General features: G+C 43.6%; 1 protein-coding gene across 1 annotated transcript in view; it reads left to right on the forward strand.

The window, feature by feature from the left end:
• Nucleotides 1-17,535, forward strand: part of LIFR (LIF receptor subunit alpha) — a 147,586-nt gene that overhangs the window by 108,486 nt on the left and 21,565 nt on the right. Inside the window, exons 7-12 of the mRNA XM_089687828.1 lie at nucleotides 989-1,261; nucleotides 9,204-9,333; nucleotides 11,349-11,515; nucleotides 13,678-13,823; nucleotides 15,231-15,396; nucleotides 15,924-16,000. Of these exons, the coding sequence (XP_089543954.1) occupies nucleotides 989-1,261; nucleotides 9,204-9,333; nucleotides 11,349-11,515; nucleotides 13,678-13,823; nucleotides 15,231-15,396; nucleotides 15,924-16,000 (959 nt within the window). The remainder of the gene's footprint in view (nucleotides 1-988; nucleotides 1,262-9,203; nucleotides 9,334-11,348; nucleotides 11,516-13,677; nucleotides 13,824-15,230; nucleotides 15,397-15,923; nucleotides 16,001-17,535) is intronic.

Consider the following 17,535-nt stretch of genomic DNA (forward strand, 5'->3'; position numbering starts at 1 on the left):
TATCTTCTGAAATGTTACATTTTTCTTATTACTTTTATCATACATTTTTTTTTTAAGTCTTCATGAATTTATAAAAAGTCCTTCTTTTGTTTCTGTTTATATTTTAATTATACATGTTCATGCAGAGAGCTGTCCCATAGAGTACATGGAGTGTTTTTTTTCTAGCATCACTTCCCTGTTACGGTATAAGTGGGTGTGGAAATCCTCTCCTAGTTACATTACCCAAACCCAGGAAACTGTTGAGATGCTTTATCCTGAAATTAAGTTTTAAATCCGTTCATTTTGGGTGCTAAATACATTTTATTTTTAAAAGTTGTAGTAAAGTTGACTTAAAAGAAAAAAAAAAAATCTTCTCCCTGCAATGTAATGCCATAATGATTTTGTATATATGGCATTACATCACATTATGAAAGACTTACCTTAGACGGAAGCCTTCCAGGGACGAGCTGTCACCGCTGACAGGGCTTCCATCTTCACCCAGTCTGCCTTCCGGGTTCTGGCCACTTGATTGAGTGAGCCATAGTGACGGCATGGGTATGTATGATATCAACGGCTTTAGGGACACTGAATATCTTCTAAACGGTGCATGCTTAGGAGGTATTCCTTGTACCTACAGGTAAGATTTATTATAAGCTTTCCTGTACATACAGTTTTCCAGTGGGAGTTTACTACCACCTTAATCTCCATTTTTATTAGAGCAGTTTGTATTGTGGGTGGCTATTTGTGCATTCCCCACTAAATTCATCTACCCTTCATGCTTTGAAGCATTGAGAATGGTGTATTGCGCAGGTCAGACTGGACTGCTTTTAACTGATATTCAGAATCTTCCAAAAATATGCTAGTTGGGAAGTCATATTTACAGAATTGGCAGCTAATCCGCTGTTCACGTGGGTGTAATAATGAACAAATGGCATAGTGAGCTTCTGAAAATGTGAACATCCCATCAGATTTTAGGCAGTATGATAATAATATGTTTTGCCTCACATAGGTGACACCAGCATGGAAGATTCCATGTTTCCTATCGATAAGGTGCTTCTCGTTGGCTCCAACATGACTGTCTGCTGTAAAGTAAGAAATGAGGAAAGCATGGTGGACTCAATCCAGTTTAACGGTACTAACTATCCTGTAATCCAGCTTGGCAGCAGCAACGTTGGTGGCATTCAGTTCTTCAACATGAACAAGTCAGAGTCTAGTGGGGACAACATCATCTGCAACTCCAATTTGGACCCCTACACAGCCGGAACTGTAGTTTTTGTAGGATGTGAGTACGTTTTGCTGTAAATATTCACTTATACCATGTCACTTACTATCCTATCTAACCGTACCATTTTTATTGCTCCCTCTCATTTTCCTGCTCTCTAGCAATGCATACATAGCCTTTAGTTACACTTTTTAAAGCAGAGCTCCACCCAAAAAGGGAAGTTCCGCTTAAAAGACTGGTCCCCCCGCTCCCCTATAAGGATTGGGAGTGGGGGGGAGCGGGTACCCGAAATTGACAGGTACCCCACTCCCACTTCTGCTGCGATCGCATAGGTGATCGGAAGCGGATGTTGTCCTCCCCCCTCCCTCCCCGTGGTCCTCTGGGACACGTGACAGGTCCCAAAAGACTACGGGGCCACTCAGGAAGCGCAGCGCTACTCGCGCATGCTCAGTGGGCACCCGGCTGTGAAGCCGCAAGCTGTCACACCTCAGTGCCCACACTGAAGATGCACCAGACAGCTGGTGAAACAGGCCACGGGGAGGACATTGTGGGATCGTGGGACAGGTAAGTGGCTGATTTTTAAAAGTCAGCAGCTACAGTTTTTTTAATTTTTTTACAGTGTGAGTGGAACTCCACTTTAAAGCCCAACTGAAGCATGTCAGACCTCAGAAGAGAGACCACTGCTTCCACATAGAGAGCAAAGGTCCTTCTGTGCAGCATGATAACCAGGTTTAAAGAATTGTTGCTGCTTTTGGATCTGAAAACACTCACAAATAGCAGTAAGACATACGTTTGTTTTCCTGCACACTATTTATCCCATGGATTTTACATCCAACTTGGGCTTTAAAAGGATCACATAAAGTCATCTGAGGGCTACACCTAATCAATTTCACAGAAAGATTACGGCACTTTGGTAAATAATAGTAATTATCACAATGTAAGCTCTAAGTAAGGAGGCCTTACAACATTTCCTAAAGTATATAGCTGGAAAATGAAGGAAGGAAATGTAAGTAAGGAAGTGAAACATTTATCAACTGGGAAACAGCTGGGATAGTGTTCAATTAAAATCCACAAACCATATAGAGGATCAAGAGGGCCACATGTATCCACATAGCCCTGAGTATAGGAAAAACTGGAGTGAACTTCAGCATAGTTGCAATACTGCATTAGGTGTTCAGTTATTGTCTCGTTTCATGCACTGAGGCACTTTATATTACCCATTTGGACTAACTCTCTTTTTCTGAATATGCATTTCTTGAGGATAAAAAATGTTGCTAGAATTTCCCTTCAATCTCCTGTTTTGTGCTACTTTATAGTTGCTTACTTTTTGGCCACTTCACAATTTGTACATTTCTGCTATGGGCCTGTTTATTTGGCGAGACACTGCACAGGATGTGTATTGCTAGAGAGATTTTTTTTTTCTTGGGAGAATGCATGTGATCAGCACTGCCCAGACAGATGTCAGGGGTTCTGCGTCCTCCTAGAGAAAACTCCTCCTACAAGCTTTAACCAGTGCTCTGCTGAACACTGATAGAAGTCACAAGACTGCTGTATCTGCTGATGAGAAAATGTAGTTAGCATTTTATATTTAGTTTATATTTACTAAAATAATTGCATTTCCATGTTCTGTGTACTGTTGGAGACCAGATACAGTGAATGCAGGGTCCTGGGTTTAGTAACACTTTAAAATAAAAACATAATACATATATTGTTTTTTAAAGACAGCCAAGCTTTCTTTTTGTGAATATTGTCTTGCAACGATAATTATTTTTTCACAATCCTTAAACTTAACAAAACAAACTTTTTCTCTTTTTAAAGGATAAGTTCACCTTTTGTAACATGTTACATATTACACCCATGTTCAGGGTGTAACATGTTAACTATCGGACTGACCCCCGCACTCCCCGATCCTTTGCGGCTGTCAGCTTGTAGTTTTCAATGAACTACCACGGTGCTCCACAGCACCGTGGTAGTTCATTGAGCCTCCCTGTGAGTAAGTAACTGATTGCCCATACGGGATGTACAAGCAAGCAGATATACTGACAGGTCAGGGGGAGACCTTCATGGCTCCAGTGATCTGCTGATTGTTGGTGCAATGCTTTAGAGCAGGGGTGTCCAAACTTTTTTGGAAGAGTGCCAGATTTGATGAAGTGAACATGTGCGAGGGCCGACCATTTTGCCCGACATTCTGATGAACCATTAAAATTAAATGCAAATGAACTATTTTATGCAAAAGTTTATTGAAAACGGCATAATTTTTATTTTGTGACTTGGATGACAAATCTAAACAGGTGTTAAATCACTCTGCCAGCACAGGGAGAAGGAAAGCCCAAATCTCGCGAGATCTCGGAGGTCGCGAGATTTGGGCTTTGTTTCTCCTTGCACTGTCTGATGACGTCAAGCGATCCTGAGCACCAATCCACTATAGCCCAAATTGATACCGTTTTTTTCGCTCCATAAGACGCACCTGACCATAAGACGCACCTAGGTTTTAGAGGCGAAAAACAGGAAAAAAAAATTCTGAACCAATGGACTGCAGACATAGTACAGGAGATGACCAGAGACTGCGGACACAGTACAGGAGATGACCAGAGACTGCGGACACAGTACAGGAGATGACCAGAGACTGCGGACACAGTACAGGAGATGACCAGAGACTGCGGACACAGTACAGGAGATGACCAGAGACTGCGGACACAGTACAGGAGATGACCAGAGACTGCGGACACAGTACAGGGGATGACCAGAGACTGCGGACACAGTACAGGAGATGGCCAGAGACTGCGGACACAGTACAGGAGATGGCCAGAGACTGCGGACACAGTACAGGAGATGGCCAGAGACTGCGGACACAGTACAGGAGATGACCAGAGACTGCGGACACAGTACAGGAGATGACCAGAGACTGCGGACACAGTACAGGAGATGACCAGAGACTGCGGACACAGTACAGGAGATGACCAGAGACTGCGGACACAGTACAGGAGATGACCAGAGACTGCGGACACAGTACAGGAGATGACCAGAGACTGCGATGACCATTCACAAAGCGCAGCACATGCGCAGTGGGCACCCGGCTGTCACAGAAGCCGGCGCGGGAAGACTGTGCAGCGCTGGAACGAGGAACAGGTAAGGCCCTGCAGGAGACAACAGCTGAGCGGCCGGCCCGGTATTCTGACATGGTGGCGGCAGAAATACCGGACCGGCCGCTTTATATTCGCTCCATAAGACGCAGTGACATTTTCCCCCCTTTTTTTGGGGGAAAAAGTGCGTCTTATGGAGCGAAAAATACGGTAAATGGTAGCCCCAGTAGTAATTTCCTGCGCACCACCTGGGATCCCTCGGCCCACGTTCCGGACCCCACAGATGAGCTGCCCAATATATAACTTACGGCCCTCCACTAGTGATTCTGCGAACGCCACTGAGGACTCCAGGGATCTGTCGAGCGGGAATTGACGTCATCAGCCGGCACACAGAGAAGGAAAGCCCAAATCTCACGAGATCTCGGACATCGCAAGATGTGGGCTCTCCTTCCTGCGCCAGCTGATCATGTCAAGAGATCGCTGGAGTCCTCAGTAGCTTTCAGGGAATCACTACCGGGGGCCGTAAGTTATATATTTGGGTAGCTCACCTGTGGGGCCGTTTCAGTCCGGAACGCGGGCCGCAATTGGCCCGCGGGCCGGACTTTGGACATGCCTGCTTTAGAGGCTCCACAAACAAAAAATAATAAATGCACATTTTTTTAACTGGAAAAAAAAGTGCATTTATTATTTTTTGTTAAAAGGTGAACATATGCTTTAAACAGTGTTAGATTAAAAATAGAGTTACTGCACAAAAGTGCACATTTTATTCTGTAATTTGTTTAAAATGACACTATAATTATGATTCTGGTGCAAATCATTGCAAAGTTATTTACAAATGAAGTAAAGTGTTTTGTTTTGTTTTTTTTACAATGTGAAACATGTAAATATATGTTAACGGTGTAAAAATATTAATTAACAAAGCAAGCAAAAACAAAAAAGTTTAGATATTGGTTAATAAAATAAAAACAAACAAAAAATCAGCATCAGCAAATTATAATCGAATAGAGAAAGAGAATGAGTTATTTTGGGCTGATTATAGTAAACTAAGGGTTAATAAGAACATAAACATAAAAAACATTAATTACAAAAAAAACAACTTTTTTTTACTTGTCAGGTTGTTTTCACTGACTTTACCTGCAGATTGAAGTTCATCCCTTTGATCTGTAGATTAATAAACAGAAAGCTACAAAATGGAACAATGTTTCTTTGTATTTTTCTGTCAGACTAGACATTACTAGAATTGACATTGACAGACTTTTTCTGTGTACTCTGCAATGCCTTGATTACGCTCAATTCACACTACCGTGACTTGGGATCCGACTTGTGAGAACCCAAGTTGCATTACATGTGAATGTGACAGAAGCGTAGGCGGGACAGAACGCACGCGGAGGATGATAAACACACAAAGTTTTATTGAAATAGGAGAGACACTCAATCAGGGTAACAAGGGTAGCGTCCGGGTACCCAAAAAGGGGGGAAGAGGGGGAGGAGTCCAAACAGTGATAATCCGGCTCAGGATTGGGCGATTCAAGTAGCGATGGTCCGAGCACTCAGTGAGGCAGTCCAGATAGCTACGATAATCCGGGCACACAATAGGGGCAGTCCAGGCAAGTATTAATCCAGGTACACAATGGGGCAGTCCAGGCAAGCAATAGTCCGGGTATTCAATGGGGCAGTCCAGGCAAGGGAGAATATGGGCGTACAATGGGGCAGTCCCGGCAGGGGCAATATAGGGATTCAATGGGGCAGTCCAGGCAGGGGTGATATGGGCACCCGTTTAGGCAGTCCAGGCAAGGGGCACACAATAAGGACAGTTCCACACTCCGCCACATGCGGCTTGTAGGGGCACTCACGGCAGATAGTTTCCAGGGGCAACCAGCGCACCATGTGCAGGAACACTCACAATTTCAGGGGTAGCAGCAGCCAGGAGAAAGGGACCCGTGCAGCACTCAGCTTTCCAGGGACACAGCGGTCAGCAGGCAGGAACAGCTTTCCAGGGACAAACAGCGGTCAGCAGACAGGAACAGCTTTCCAGGGACAAACAGCGGTCAGCAGACAGGAACAGCTTTCCAGGGACAAACAGCGGTCAGCAGACAGGAACAGCTTTCCAGGGACAAACAGCGGTCAGCAGACAGGAACAGCTTTCCAGGGACAAACAGCGGTCAGCAGACAGGAACAGCTTTCCAGGGACAAATCGCGGTCAGCAGACAGGAACAGCTTTCCAGGGACAAACAGCGGCCAGCAGACAGGAACAGCTTTCCAGGGACAAACAGCGGTGAGCAGACAGGAACGGCTTTCCAGGGACAAACAGCGGTCAGCAGACAGGGACCCTCACAGTACTCAGCTTTCCAGGGACACAGCGGTCAGCAGGCAGGGGTAGCTTCCTAGGGACACAACGGTCAGCAGACAGGGATCGTTTTCCTTGGACAAACTGCGATCAGTGGAGGTCTGGCCTCAGCTCAGACCTCACACAGCTGTTCCCTTCCAGAACAGGGGACCAACAGGCAGCCGAGTCCTGCTCCGGTCTTCTTATTACCGGAGCAGGACGCTTCCTGGTTGCCCCGGCAACGGCCGGCCCTGCGTCGGGTTACCGAGGCAACGAGGCACGCCCCCTCACTCCGGGCGCGGTCTTTGTCTCCGGCGGGTGCAGAGCGCGGGGAACCTTGGGACTGCGCTGCGCCCGCCGGGACAAGGAGGGGGGGGGGGGCGTGCAGAGACACCCCAGTGGCCAGCACATGAAGAATCCATGTTCAGGCACAACGGGGTGTCAGACTCCTCAGCTGCATAGCCTAGGAGAGGTGCTAACCGCACCACAGGGGGCAGGTTCCTGACATCCAGCACAGCCTTTGATGTAGGCTTGTGCTGGACATAGGGACCTGTAAGGGGAAGGGAGGGGGGAGGATGAAGGAGAGCAAGGGGGAGCTGTGACAGGAGGGGGGAGGATGAAGGAGAGCGAGGGAGAGACCGTGACATCCCATGTTAATCAATGAGAACTGTCTTAATAAGCAGTACTGACGTACCTCCGACTTTAGAAAAGGTTCCTGTACTACTTCAAGGTGATCTCTATCAAAGTTGTGCACATAGACTTTAAGGGAAGTCGCCTTAAGTTGGATCCTCATCTATATTGATGTCATTTGGGTCTTTTTTTTTTTTGTTAACCAATTGTAAAATATCAGTTAAACTTCTTTTTATTTATTAAATTTCTAATGAAATCCTAATTTTCTGAATGGAATTCAATTCGGTCGAAAATTGATCGACCAATCTAAGTTCTGTGTAAAGAATAGCTGGTTGCTAAGCAGCGGGCCATTAAGCTGGCTACCCCATCCTTACCAACTGATGACTTATTAGCTGTCAGCGGGTTTCCCACTGACAGTATAAATAAAAGAATTCCAGCAATTATAAATTTAAAAGAAAACTGCGTGGAGGTCCCCTCCCTATCCATACTACTCCCTTCAGGTCTGGTATGGATTTTAAGAGGAACCCCATGCCAAAATTAAAGGGAAAAAACTGCGTGGGGTCCCCTCCAAAATCCATACCAGATTCTCATCCGAGCATGCAACCCGGCAGGTCAGGAAAGGGGGTGGGGCAAGCGAGCTCCCCCCCTGAACCACATACCCTCAACATGGGGGGGGGGGCTTTGGGGGTAGGCGGGATCCCCCCCGATATGAATGAGTATGAGTTATGGGTTAATACTCATTCACCAAAAAAGTGAATAAAAGCATGACCGTTTTTAAAAAAAAAAAATAAATAAAATGGCAAAGTCGCCAGCTAATCGCCAGGAAGTCGTTTGGCAAAGTTGTGCGACTTTCAGGTCGCAGTAGTATGAACCAGGTCTTAATCAGAGCTGAATTGCCAAATGCTGGGATGAAGGGTGAGGGGGGTCCTGGCAGAATGACTGAACGTGTTACACACGCCCTGTGGTTAAAGCAAATGTAGCATTCAGACCCGCTTTAGCCATGGTACTAGTAAGCTAGTACTATATGTGTTGATAGGTGTAGCTCAGTTATGATGGAAACACTCCCCCCAGGAGGGGGGGATCCACCTCAGATTACCTCTTTTCATGTTTTCCCCTCCCTCCTATGCTTCTTCTTTTTTATTTTTTACTCCCTGGTCCTCTGTGTCTTTATATACCTTCACTGATGCTCCCTGGGTGCTCCAAATATAAAATTCCCCCGGCTTGGTTTGCCAAATAGCACAACCCTTTCTGTCTTTGTAAGAGTAGACGGATACAAGGGTCAGTGCTTAAATGACATTATCTAACTTGACACTGATTTTATCTTTTTATATTGTATTGATGATGCTCACGGGTAGTTTGGGCCATGACCCTACCTCTACTTGCATTCTTTAACCTTTACAACTGTTGTTTTTTTAACTCCTGGAGAATGTATATTAGTGTTGTCTAAATCCTATGTAATGTACATCTCACTGTATGTATGATGCTGATGTACTGAATAAACAAAGAATTAATAAAAACAAAATCCATGGACATGTTATATACACATCAGCCTATAACTCCCATTGTGTTTTGGGTAACTTGGTAGTTCACTTGTACCATCCCTATGCCAACCATATGCCTCCACCATACTCTTTCCCCCTCTAGTTTTCGCTTTTTCCTTTCTTCTCATTTGACTTTTTATATTGACAGCTATATGATTTGGCAGTGCTGATATTGTCCCCTAGTATGGACATAAGCTTTATAAAGATCTTCGTAGTGCAATGTGTGTAGCACTTGGAAAAAGAATACCTAGAGAATTGTATATCTAGAAATGCTTTAGCTTACTTGACTACTGGACTACTTTTATGGTCTTAATAGATGGATCTGTATAATAACCTTTAGCTTTTTTGTATGGTATTTTATATCGTTAATAAAAAAAAACATTGAAAGCCATAAAATAGTAATTATGTTTTTTCATATGCAGATCCTCCAGTTGAACCACAAAACTTTAGCTGTGAAGCACCTGATCTCACGATAATCAACTGTACATGGAAAACGGGCAGACCCACTGGATTGTATGGAGAGCGTGGTACAAAATACTCATTATATGAACGGTAAATTTATTTGGTGGAATGTTTTAGGTGTTTTGTATGTATGTGCGGATCTGCTGGTATTGTTGCCTGTACCTTTTAGTCTACATCTGTATGGATTTAGTGCAGAATATACTACAGCAAAAAGGTCTAATTTTATTGGTATATTATGGTTAGGGGTTATATATATATATATATATATATATATATACACACACACACACACACTGCTCAAAAAAATTACAGGAGCACTTTGACATCAGATCTCAATGGAGAGAAATCTCATGCTGGATATCTATACTAATATGGACTGGGTAATGTGTTAGGAACGTAAGGATGCCCCATTGTTTGATGGAAATGAAAATTATCAACCTGCAGAGGACTGAATTCAATGACTCCCCGGAAATCTAAGTGAAAAAATTATGTAGCAGGCTAGTCCATTTTGCTGAAATTTCATTGCTGCAACTCAAAATGGTACTCAATTACTACGTAGTTTGTATGGCCCCACTTGCTTGTATGCATGACTGACAATGTCGGGGCATGCTCCTAATGAGATGACGGATGGTGTCCTGGGGTATTTCCTCCCAGATCTGGACCAGGACATCACTGAGCTCCTGGACAGTCTGAGGTATAACCTGGCAGCGTCAGATGGACCGAAACATGATATCCCAGAGGTGTTCTATTGGATTTAGGTCAGGCAAGAGTGGGGGCCATTCAATGGCATCAATTCCTTCATCCTCCAGGAACTGCCTGCATACTCTTGCCACATGAGGCCGGGCATTGTCGTGCACCAGGAGGAACCCACTGCACCAGCGTAGGGTCTGACAGTGGGTCCAAGGATTTCATCCCGATACCTAATGGCAGTCAGGGTGCCATTGTCTAGACAGGCAGTGAGCACAGGGCCCACTAGAGGACATCGGGCCCTCAGGCTACCCCCATGAAGTCTGTTTCTGATTGGTCAGAGACATTCACACCAGTGGCCTGCTGGAGGTCATTTGTAGGGCTCTAGCAGTGCTCAGTACTGTTCCTCCTTGCACAAAGGAGCAGATACTGGTCCTGTCCAGCTCTCCTAGAGTAACTGCCTGTGTCCTGGAATCTCCTCCATGCTCTTGAGACTGTGCTGGGAGACACTGCATACTCTTGCCACGAGGCAGGGCATTGTTGTGCAGCAGGAGGAACCCAAGACCCACTGCATCAGCATAGGGTCTGACAATCGGTCCAAGGATTTCATCCTGATACCTAATGGCAGTCAGGGTGACATTTTCCAGCCTGTAGAGGTCTGTATGTACCTCCATGGATAAGCCTCCCCGACCATCACTGACCCACCACCAAAACGGTCATGCTGAACAATGTTACAGGCAGCATAACGTTTTCCATGGCTTCTCCAGCCTCTGGCAGTGCTCATCCTGTTCCTCTTTGCACAAAGGAGCAGATACCGGTCCTGCTGATGGATTAAGGACCTTCTACGGCCTCATCCAACTCTCCGAGAGTAACTTCCTGTCTCCTGGAATCTCCTCCATTCTCTTGAGACGGTGCTGGAACACACAGCAAACCTTCTGGCAATTGCACATATTGAAGTGCCATCCTGGAGGAGTTGGACAGCCTGTGCAACCTCTGTAGGGTCCAGGTATGGCCTCATGCTACCAGTAGTGACACTGACCCTAGCCAAATGCAAAACTAGTGAAAAACAGTCAGAAAAATGAGTAGGGTAAAAAATGTCAGTGACAGTTCCTGTTTTGGGGGTTGTCTCATTGTTGCCTATCTAGTGCAACTGTTGTTCATTTCATTTACACCAAAGCAGCTGAAACTGATTAACAACCCTCTCTGCTACTTAACTGATCAGATCAATATCCCAGGAGTGTAATTGACTTGATGCTATTCTCTGATTAAAAAGTGTTCCTTTCATTTTTGTGTGTGTGTGTAAAATATGTGTGTATATATGGCTATATATCGTGTGTACTGCTGGTGATGTAGTCTTCAGTCTCTTGTACTGTTTATGACTGAAATCTAATTTATGACCCTAAACAACTTTATTTCAGCTTCTCAGGAATTAACCTGACATGTTCAGGGTACACTGGAGATCAGGAGGATTACAACTGCAGCATGGATGTGAAGAAAGGACAGAACCTATATGAGTTTCTGCTTCTTGGTACAAATCCCCTGGGAGCAGCAAACACTTCCCTGGACTTTAATGTCAGAGAAAGGAGTAAGTAGAACGAGCCTTACTGAATGATTGTAGAGTACTGCAGATTCTTTCTTGGTAGCAAGATTGTTTTCCTTTGCTCATATTTATTTTAAGTTATTTATTAACAATGTATGGGTCAAATAGTTGTTTTGCCTAAAAGATGATGAATAAAGTTGAAATATTTATATAATTCCTGGGAAGTGGGCACCCCCATAGCATCCTCACATACAATGTAGGACTGTTGGCCCTGCATTGTACGAGGTGACATTGAAAGGCACCCCATGTCCCCGTCAGGAACCAAGGGATGAGAAGTGTGCACAGCGCTGTATACAGAATGAGGGGATGGAGAATAGGGAATGTACAGTATTGCATATGGATGGAGGTGGTGCAAAATAAAAAATGTACAGCCTGGCATACAAAATATGCCTCAGTGGCAAAGGGAACATACAGCTGAATTCCCTATTTCATATGCAGTGCTCTACATTTCTTATTCTTCACCCCCTTATTGTGTAATTCCCTTTTCTCCACCCCCTCATGCCTTGCTATACATTATCAATTCCGCACCCCCTCATTCTGCATGCAGTGCTATGTATTTCCTATTCCGCGAAGCCTGATTCTGTATGTAATGTTGTACATTCCCTGTTCCCCATTCCATATGCCATGCTGTCTGTTTCCCTATGTCACAATACTTTATTTCTCAGGGAGCTCGCAGCGCAATGATCACCGGTGCTCTGTGTCCGAGGGATCACGGAAAGAGCCGAAGATGTCCAATCACAGCTGATCACATGTAAACACGAAAATGTCGGTTATCGGCATTTCTCTCCTCTTTAGCTGTCACGCTGACAGCTCGAGAGGAGAGCCGGTAATCGGCTTTCCGAGGAGGGGACATGTACACTGATCGTCAGGGCACTGATGATCAGTGTGCCCTGATGATCAGTGTGGCCCCAGAAGTGCCACGTGCCAGTGCCCATCAGTGCCACGTGCCAGTGCCCATCAGTGCCACACATCAGTGCATACCAGTGCACATCAATGCCACATCAGTGCCCATCTGAGCTGCCTTTCAATGTCACCCATCAGTGCCAGTCAGTGCCACCTATCAGTGCCAGTCAGTGCCGCCTATCAGTGCCAGTCAGTGCCGCCTATCAGTGTCATGTATCAGTGTCATGTATCAGTGCTGCCTTTAAATGCCCATCAGTGATGCCTGTCAATGCCCATCAGTGCAACCTACCAGTGCCTCCTCATCAGTACCCATCAGTGCCACCTATCAGTGTCCATCAGTGCAGCCTATCAGTGCCCATCACTGCAGCCTCATTAGTGCACATCAGTGAAGGAGAAAAATCACTTATTTACAAAATTGTATAACAAAAACTAAGAAAAAACTTTTTTTTTTTCAACATTCTAAGTGGTTTTTGGTTTGTTTAAAAAAAAATAAAAATCCCAGAGGTGAATAAATACCACCAAAAGAAAGCTCTATCTGTCTCAAAAAAATGATTTCATATGGGTACAGTGTTGCATGACTGCGCAATTGTCATTCAAAGTGTGACAGCGCTGAAAGCTGGAAATTGTCCTGGGCAGGAAGGGGGTATAAGTGCCCTGTAGGTGAGGGGTTAAAGGTATTTCCTCTCACTTCTTATTTTTTTATGAGACTGGAAGTGAAATCTTACCAATCAGACACAGGTAGCAAAAAGGGGTTAGAACCCTCCCTTACTCTATCCAAAATGAAAAAAAAATTGCCTTTAGTTCTACTTTAAAGCTCAAAGCCAACACTTTTTGTTAGGGAAATGTTCACATCTATGTGTGTTTTCTTTTTGGGGGGGGGGTTTGCCATCTGTGCCCCTATTGGGCAGATTTCACCCCACTTATTGTTCTGACCAACAAGGACACAGCCAAGGGAAATCTGTACTGGAAGGAATATGTATGTTTCTATTAAGCACTAGTTGCCTGACTGTCTGTTTTGACAAACTTGAAACAAATATGTAATATATGAAAGTCTGGGTAAAGTCAGCGCTTCAATTCTGCACATTTTTCTTCAGGTCGCTATCTTAAACAGTTCTAAATATTTAACTAAGAAGGTCAGTTAAACAACATAAATTGAAGCACTGATAAATCTGTTTCCTTCTACATGTGTTTTCTGAAAAGGTGGTTAGTTATGAATCTCCTTTGTGTTTTGTGTTCTTTCCTAGTTTGTCCGTTTCCGGTGGAGAGTGTCGGGATCCGTGACCTCAGCTCAACTGATGTGTCCCTTTCATGGCGTTTACCCGGCACTTATACTTCCATTAATCTCCTATGTGAGACTGAAATCAGGAAAACACACGGACAGGTGGAAAGGGTAAATATTATTTTTCCTTAGCGCTGTAGAATCATCCCCTATGGTCATTATTCACTTAATTGTTTACTTCTAGTAACATGTTTTACCACAGTCAGAATTAATGGCCGATCAGTAATCGATCAGAAATTAAATCCTAAAAACTGTAACTATAGTTTATGGAAAAAAATGACATAGAACGTCTCTGCCTTCTATCACATCAATATTGTGATTGAGAGCCAGTCCTCCTAGCTCCTGATCTTTAGTACGGGACTTGGAACTTTTGGTGACTTCTCAATTCCAACACAAACACAGGTACGCACATATGCGGCCCCCATGGACAAAGACCCACTTCGGTGAGGCTGCATATGTGCATCCCTTCATCATAAAGGAGTTAATTAAAAGATAAGTCCACCTTTTGTAAAAATCAAAAAATATAATTGCATATTTTTTTGCAGGTAAAAAAAAGTGCATTTATTATTTTTTTTTAATAGGAGCCTGCAAAGCATTGCACTCATGATCAGCAGTTTGTGAGTGCAATCTCAGGCTCCTGCAGATGGTTGGTTTATCTATCTGCCCATACCTTATACGGGCAGGAAGTTACACAATGACAGAAAGCATCAACGAACTATGTAGAGTGCTTAATAACACCCTAGCAAATCATTGAGAACTACAAGCTGACAGCTGCAAAGGATGTTGGTACTTGTAGTTCACTCATTCACAGAACTCTGGGAATGAATAATGCAGCTGGGTCGGCAGAGCCCCACACAGCCATGTTTTTTTTAAATTGTGACAGCGAATGTGGAGAGAAGATCCCCTGCTTGCTCTCACAGCAGGGGATGGGGTATGAGGGCTGCTGTAACAGTAACATTTTACTTATGATACACCCTGATTACGGGTGTAACATGTTACAAAAGGTGGTCTTCTCCTTTAAACACAAAGAACCCCTTGTCAATTGGGGGAGAGGCTAGTATTGGATGCAGTAGCAGAATAAAGCCAGCCATAGATTGTTTGTTTGTTTTTTTCAAACAAATGAATGGGATTCCCTTTTGAGATAAAACTTTTACATAAATGAATAAAAGCTGACCATTTTAAGCACCCCTGTCAGTGATAAATGGTTTGTGTCATCCCTCTAACTGCCACATTTGCTGGACAGTGGTTGGACTTTAACTGGTGACTGCTTCCTGAAGGGGATGGGGAAACAATAGGGCTGCCTTCCCAATTCTGGCCTTGCTAGCACAGAGTCACTGATCCAGTTTAGACTGATTTCACTGGCTACATGCTTGTACGTATCTCACTAGGCATTGAAGCCAGGAACAGGATGAAAGCTTTTTCCATTTCTAAAAAAGAAAAAAAAATCTTAGTTGCTTACTATCTTTGTATGTATATATATATATATATATATATTTATTTATTTTTTTTTTTTTACAGCGTAACATTACCTTGAAAGGAGCAGATAGTACATTCTACACTTATCCTCTTAATAACCTGCATCCATTCACCAACTACTATATTCGTGTTCGCTGTTCGTCGTATGATCATTTCTGGAAATGGAGCAATTGGAGCAAAGAAAAGAATCACAAGACTTTGGCAGCAGGTACACTGCAAATAGTACATGTCTCCCTTAAGACCTCAGGCAGGATTATGTGTGAATATATATATATATATTTATGTATATGTATGTATATGTGTGTGTGTTTAATTAAAAATTAAAAAAAAAATATTAACATACCTTGACATCCTTAACCCTTTTTTAGAACAGACAGCCCTGCATGTCAGGTCCAACTGATAATGAGATCTGCCAGCACAGATAGGGTAATTATGGTAAACATAGCTCTAGCCACCTCAATAACATTACATAGAACGGGAAAGCAAAGTATGATATTTAAAAAAGTAAAAAGGTGGTTTTTAATTTTTGTGCATGGGAACATGTAAAAAATACAAATTAGGTGTTATCCCAGTTTGACAGCAAACATAGAAATGTGCTGCAAAGTCAAAGAATCTAAGTTTACTGTTAAATTTTTTAGTAGTTTGCATAAACCGTAAACCTCCCCATCAACCGGTCTGATATCCATTTGTTTTAGTGTATCCGCTGTTATTAAATTGTGTTTTTGAACTTTGCAGCACCTTCAAGAAAGCTGGAAATCTGGACAGAACGGATACACACCCCAGAGAACTGTTCTATAGCAGTCTATTGGAAGGTATTTCTAAAAGCTGGTTATCTTGTATCATGGTTACACTTCTTTGGAGTTTTCCAAACACAACCCTCGCTTATCTCTAATCATTGCCTATATACAGTCTCTGTGTGCGCATATTTTCTAATCTCCTTGATGACTTATCAGCATGGATCTCTGCCAGTTTTCTAAAACATTTCTTGAAGAGATTTATCAAGGCATTATCATGTATAGTTGTTGGAATATGGGCCATATATGTTTGCTGGAATATGGGCCATTCATTCCAGGGTAGAGTTTTTACAACATAGGTGATCACTAAAGTAAACTAAAGTCAGATAGAAGTTGAAGTCGTACATAGTGAAACTGGTAATCACATGTATGTAAGTCCTCATGCACACTGGATGTTTTTACAGGGGTTGTTTTTTGGCTTTTGACATTTTTTTTCTACAGACAGTAAACCCCCCAGCATGTTATCCTATGTGTCTATGTACACATAGACTGGAATCAACATTTTTTGGCTGGAAAAATACCAAGGTCTAGTGGGTTTCTAGAGTTTTTTAGCTGTAAAAACGCTCGAAGGCTGAAAAACGCTGTAAAATGCTGCAGACCGGCATCTTTGCGTTTTTTTTGGTTTAAAAAAAGTCCAAACATGTCAAAACCCTGCTAAACGCGTCAAAACGCTGCTAAACACTAATGCAAAAATGCTAAATAAAGCTGAAAAACTTACGTTTTTAACGTGACTTTACACAGCTAACGTTGCCAGCATTATCAAAACACCCCGTGTGCATAGAGCCTCATTGTCAACGTTTCCTGCAATAGTCAAGTTTGGCCCCTTCACCTTGCATCTCCTTTTTTTTTTCTTCTTGAACGGAATGGGCAGCCTGTTTGGATGATAGGCAGAAGAGGGAGGGATCACGCTCAGATGGATGGATTTTATCCACATATGTTGGTTTTAATTGTCAGGACTTGCGAAAGGTTATTTTTTTAACAAGAATTACATATATACAAACTCAAGAGTTTTTGAGAACTTTAGTTCCCTTCAAGCGGTAGTAAACTGCAACCTTATTAAAAAAAAGAACAAAAAAAACCTGCAGGGCAATGGCATAATGTGCTAGTATGCATCGCAGTACGTGATACTTACCTTAAAACAAAGCCCTCCAGTGGTGCACTGTCACTGCTGACAAGGCTACCATCTTCACTTGGTCCTTCTTCCAGCTTTGTGGGCTCCGGAGGCTTGAATGAGATCACTCCCGCGCACATCACTTTCTGCAGCGCACAGTTCTGAAGGAATGGCAGGGGCACGCCGTTCCTTCAGAGCGCCGGTTCTCTTGCAAATATTTACAGTAAGTAATACCTTATTATAGGCTTACCTGTAGGTACAAGTACAGAAACTGACGGCGGAGCCTGACTATGGCAGCGGCGGAGAACTCGTGGTAGGAGCTCTCGCACGAGTCTCCTCTGACCGACCCCCCCCCCCTATTTTTGGCCTCAATTCCCCTTAGAGGTGTGGAGCTCCAGATGGCTGAGACCTACCTCGGCCTGGAGGGCTTCCCTGGATGAGC

This window comes from Staurois parvus, unplaced genomic scaffold (assembly GCF_062004578.1).
Source record: "Staurois parvus isolate SC_StPar_1 unplaced genomic scaffold, SC_StPar_1.0 ptg000438l, whole genome shotgun sequence".
Taxonomy (NCBI): domain Eukaryota; kingdom Metazoa; phylum Chordata; class Amphibia; order Anura; family Ranidae; genus Staurois; species Staurois parvus.